This window comes from Trachurus trachurus (assembly GCF_905171665.1).
Source record: "Trachurus trachurus genome assembly, chromosome: 10".
Taxonomy (NCBI): Eukaryota; Metazoa; Chordata; class Actinopteri; order Carangiformes; family Carangidae; genus Trachurus; species Trachurus trachurus.
In genome coordinates, this window is record NC_139894.1 from 34,228,393 (window position 1) to 34,231,945 (window position 3,553).

Consider the following 3,553-nt stretch of genomic DNA (forward strand, 5'->3'; position numbering starts at 1 on the left):
ACGGCGTTGATATCAACCCAACCTATGACAACCATGTCAGGTAATATTTTCCAATAATATTAATATAGTAGTAATAATAATAATATTTAAAATCATAGCTTTTTACTAAAACAAAGCAATGTTGTCATTCTGGCATGTGTATAGTACCATTATGATAAGTAATGTAACTGCATGTGATGTCAGTCATGTTATGTAACAGTATGTAGCTTAGTATGTGTATACTACATACTACATATGCCAGGCTATGTATTTATTTCTTGGCCTCAGTTGCAGGGAGATAAGCAGTTGTTCTGCAACACTGTTTGTATCCAATAAAACTTAAAATTACAAACCATAAGTGTTTTACAACAGTGTTCTCATTCATACAGGTGTGCGGAAATGATTGGACAAGTTGCCGATCTCTTGAAAGAGAACCTAGCTGCTAAGCTGAGAACAGCAAAGCACCTTGCAGTTCTCATTGATGGTGACACTGACATATCAAACACCGAGTGTGAGATTGTCTATGTGCGTCTGGTAGAGGGTGGGAAGCCAGTCACTCTCCTTGTTGGACAACAGACCCTTGAACACTCCCATGCCAATGGTAGGTGGTCACGGTCTAGCAGCAAGAGTAACCTTTATTTTTGTATAGTTTCATAAATGCATAATTGAGTCACTATCTTGTTTGTTTTAAGGCCACAAAAGTTCTTATTGTTTTTATGCTATCCTTCAAGGTGTTCTGGATGCAACCAAGGCTGCATTCAATGCAGTTTGCCCAGACGACAATGGAGGGTCATGGATGAAGAAGATCATCAGCTTTGGGGCAGATGGTGCCTCAGTGAATATGGGCCACCGTGGAGGAGTGATTGCTCTCCTGCAAAGAGAGGCAGGGGAGTATATTATCCCTATCCACTGCATGCCACACAGGTTTGTAACTGGAAAAAATGGTTATGTGGTAGCAGACATACATGCACATTTGTCACATGCGTGTGTGCACACACAACCTAAATTATTTGTCAGTCACACACAAATAGGCACACAGACACACCACTGTAACAGAGTAGGGAAAAAAAGAAGAGGAAGGTGGATAGTTTTTTTTTTTAACTATATTTTGGCTTTCACAGACTAGAGCTGGCGATCCTAACCCTCCAGAAGAAAGAACCAATGGTGTCCCAGGTCTACGATCTTCTGCATCTTGTGTGGAAGACCTACCACTTCAGTGGAAAGTCCAAGAGAGAGCTCCATCAACTAGGGAAAGAGCTGGGTGTGGATGTCTGCACACCGTCTACTGTCAAAGGGACACGCTGGATCCCCCATGTCCACAGGGCCCTCAAAGTGTTCCTGCGACATGGAGCAGACAAGAACCTTGCCACAGACAATGGCCAGTACTCCACTGTCCTGCAGCACATGGAGCACCTGGCTGTTGCAGGTACAGTGGAGGTTCAAGGACGGGCAAAGAAGGTCAGTTTTACAACATTAAGTTAAACAAAATAGGTTTTAAGTTAAATGACATTTCAGACTTGAATGGTTGGCAGATGATGAGGTGGCTAGGAATACAACACTTATTTTGTATTGATCTACTGCTACACAGGTAAAGAGAGAAATGGAGAGTGCACCTTTTTGTGTATTCTGCCATTTTCTCTCTGACATGTTCGAGGAGCTGTCTTCACTTAGCCTCACCCTGCAGAGAAATGACCTGATCCTCCCCCAAGCTACGTCAGAGCTGAGGAAGACAGTGACAAGACTAGAAGGACTTAAGTCTAGGGCAAAGTCAGGAGGCATGCTGGAGAAGATCCAGACCATGCTTGCTCAGCGTGGAGATGATGAGTGCAGATTCCAGGTGTGTTAGGATGAGTTTGTTAGGATCTAATGGAAACAAATGTTTAGAGCAGAAGTGTGAGAATCTGTCACTATATGAGAATTAGTGTAGGTCTATTCAATGTAAAGATTTGGAGAAATGCAGTCTTTAAAACAATTTTGTGTGATTGTCTCTGTCTCTGTCTCTGTCTCTCTCTCTCTCTCTCTCTCTCTCTCTCTCTCTCTCTCTCTCTCTCTCTCTCTCTCTCTCTCTCTCTCTCTCTCTCTCTCTCTCTCTCTCTCAAAGGGAATACCACTGAAGGGGAATCTGACAGGTCTCACAGACCTCACCCATCCACAGCTGAAGAAACACATGGAGGCAGCTATCACTATTGGTGTGACTGAGCTAAAAGCCAGGTTTGGTGGGCTCCTGAATGATGACGCTGAAGTCAAGACCCCGGTGCAGGCCTTCAGAGTCTTCAATCATGACACATGGCCAGATGATCAGGGCAGCCTTCTGACCTTCGGTGATGGTGATGTGGCAGACCTGGTGAGGCATTTCAGAGAGCCTCTTGAGAGGTAAGAATGTATTTTGCACTGCTGTGATGTAGGCACTGCCTGATGTGATGTGAACAATGATGCCTGGGTATTTGCTAACTTCCTCTGTTAAATCTCTACAGATCAGGGTGTGACCTGGCAGCTGTTGAGGATGAGTGGCAGGGACTGAAGATCTTGGTCAGTCAAACTTTCAAGGACAAGTCCTACAGTGGCCTGTGGGAGACCATGCTGACCAAGGAGCCATACAGGGAGGATTACAAGGTAAGCAAACACTGCTGAGTGTTTGCATGCTGCAGTGCCCTTCTCCTATTATTGGTGGTTAAAGATGAGATAAGTAAGGCCTATCTTAATCCCCCTAGAACATACTGGAGTTGGTGCAGCTGATGCTAGTGTTGCCCATTTCGGCTGCCCAGTGCGAAAGGGGCCTCTCTGCACAGAACCGCATAAAGAGCTCCAAAAGAAGCAGCCTTGCAGTCTCCACCACCGAAGACCTCATGAGGATCACCCTGGAGGGGCCCAGTCTTGAGGACTATGATCCAAGTCCTGCAGTGGACCGCTGGATGAACTCAGCCAAGCGTGCCAGGCGACTTGACTACAAAAAGATGTGGGACAGGGATGTTCTCTGTGTTTAATTGAGGGTTACAGTAGGCCTTATGATGGCCCTGTGTTTATATGTATTAGTGCACATGTGTTACTGTGTACGTGATTTGAGTGTAAAATAATAAAATTGTGTTATTTATGAAATTTAGTAGTGCTCCTAAATTTTTTTCTGTGCTCCTAAATTTTTTCATTTAGGAGCACTTGTGCTCCTAGTGAAAAAGCTAAGCGTACAGCCCTGGACTAGGGTATCATTTTAAAGGTTATTTTCTAATCTTTCCATTGATACCAAAATCTCAACTTTGAAATTTGGGTCACTGTGACTCATTTCGATGGATCGGGTCACAAATGTTCCTGTAAGTGTCCGCTGTTTTTTGTTTTGTTTTGTCCAGTGTATTTACATGAAGCTCAGCGCGTCCGTTTACATCACAGCAATACCTGGCACATCTGCTGATGTAACCATGTTCAGAAAATTCCTGTGTAGTGTCAGAATTCTCCTTTCATTTCATTCCCTACATCGTGTACATGATGTAGTGCACTACATCATATACATGATGTAGGAACAGGGAGTGAGTGAATGAGGAGATGATTTCAAACACAGCATTGGTGTTCAGAGTCAGATTGT

At 44.0% G+C, this 3,553-nt stretch overlaps 1 protein-coding gene across 1 annotated transcript; it reads left to right on the forward strand.

Moving 5' to 3' along the window:
* Window positions 1-340: 340 nt before the first annotated feature.
* Window positions 341-3,175, forward strand: LOC310992289 (zinc finger protein 862-like; the record flags this gene model as incomplete). Its single annotated transcript, XM_083980310.1, has 8 exons — window positions 341-580; window positions 711-903; window positions 1,101-1,437; window positions 1,634-1,816; window positions 2,135-2,352; window positions 2,454-2,592; window positions 2,691-2,935; window positions 3,127-3,175. Exons 1-8 carry the CDS (start codon window positions 379-381, stop codon window positions 3,173-3,175), a joined length of 1,566 nt encoding a protein of 521 aa, XP_083836436.1. The 5' UTR covers window positions 341-378.
* Window positions 3,176-3,553: the final 378 nt, after the last annotated feature.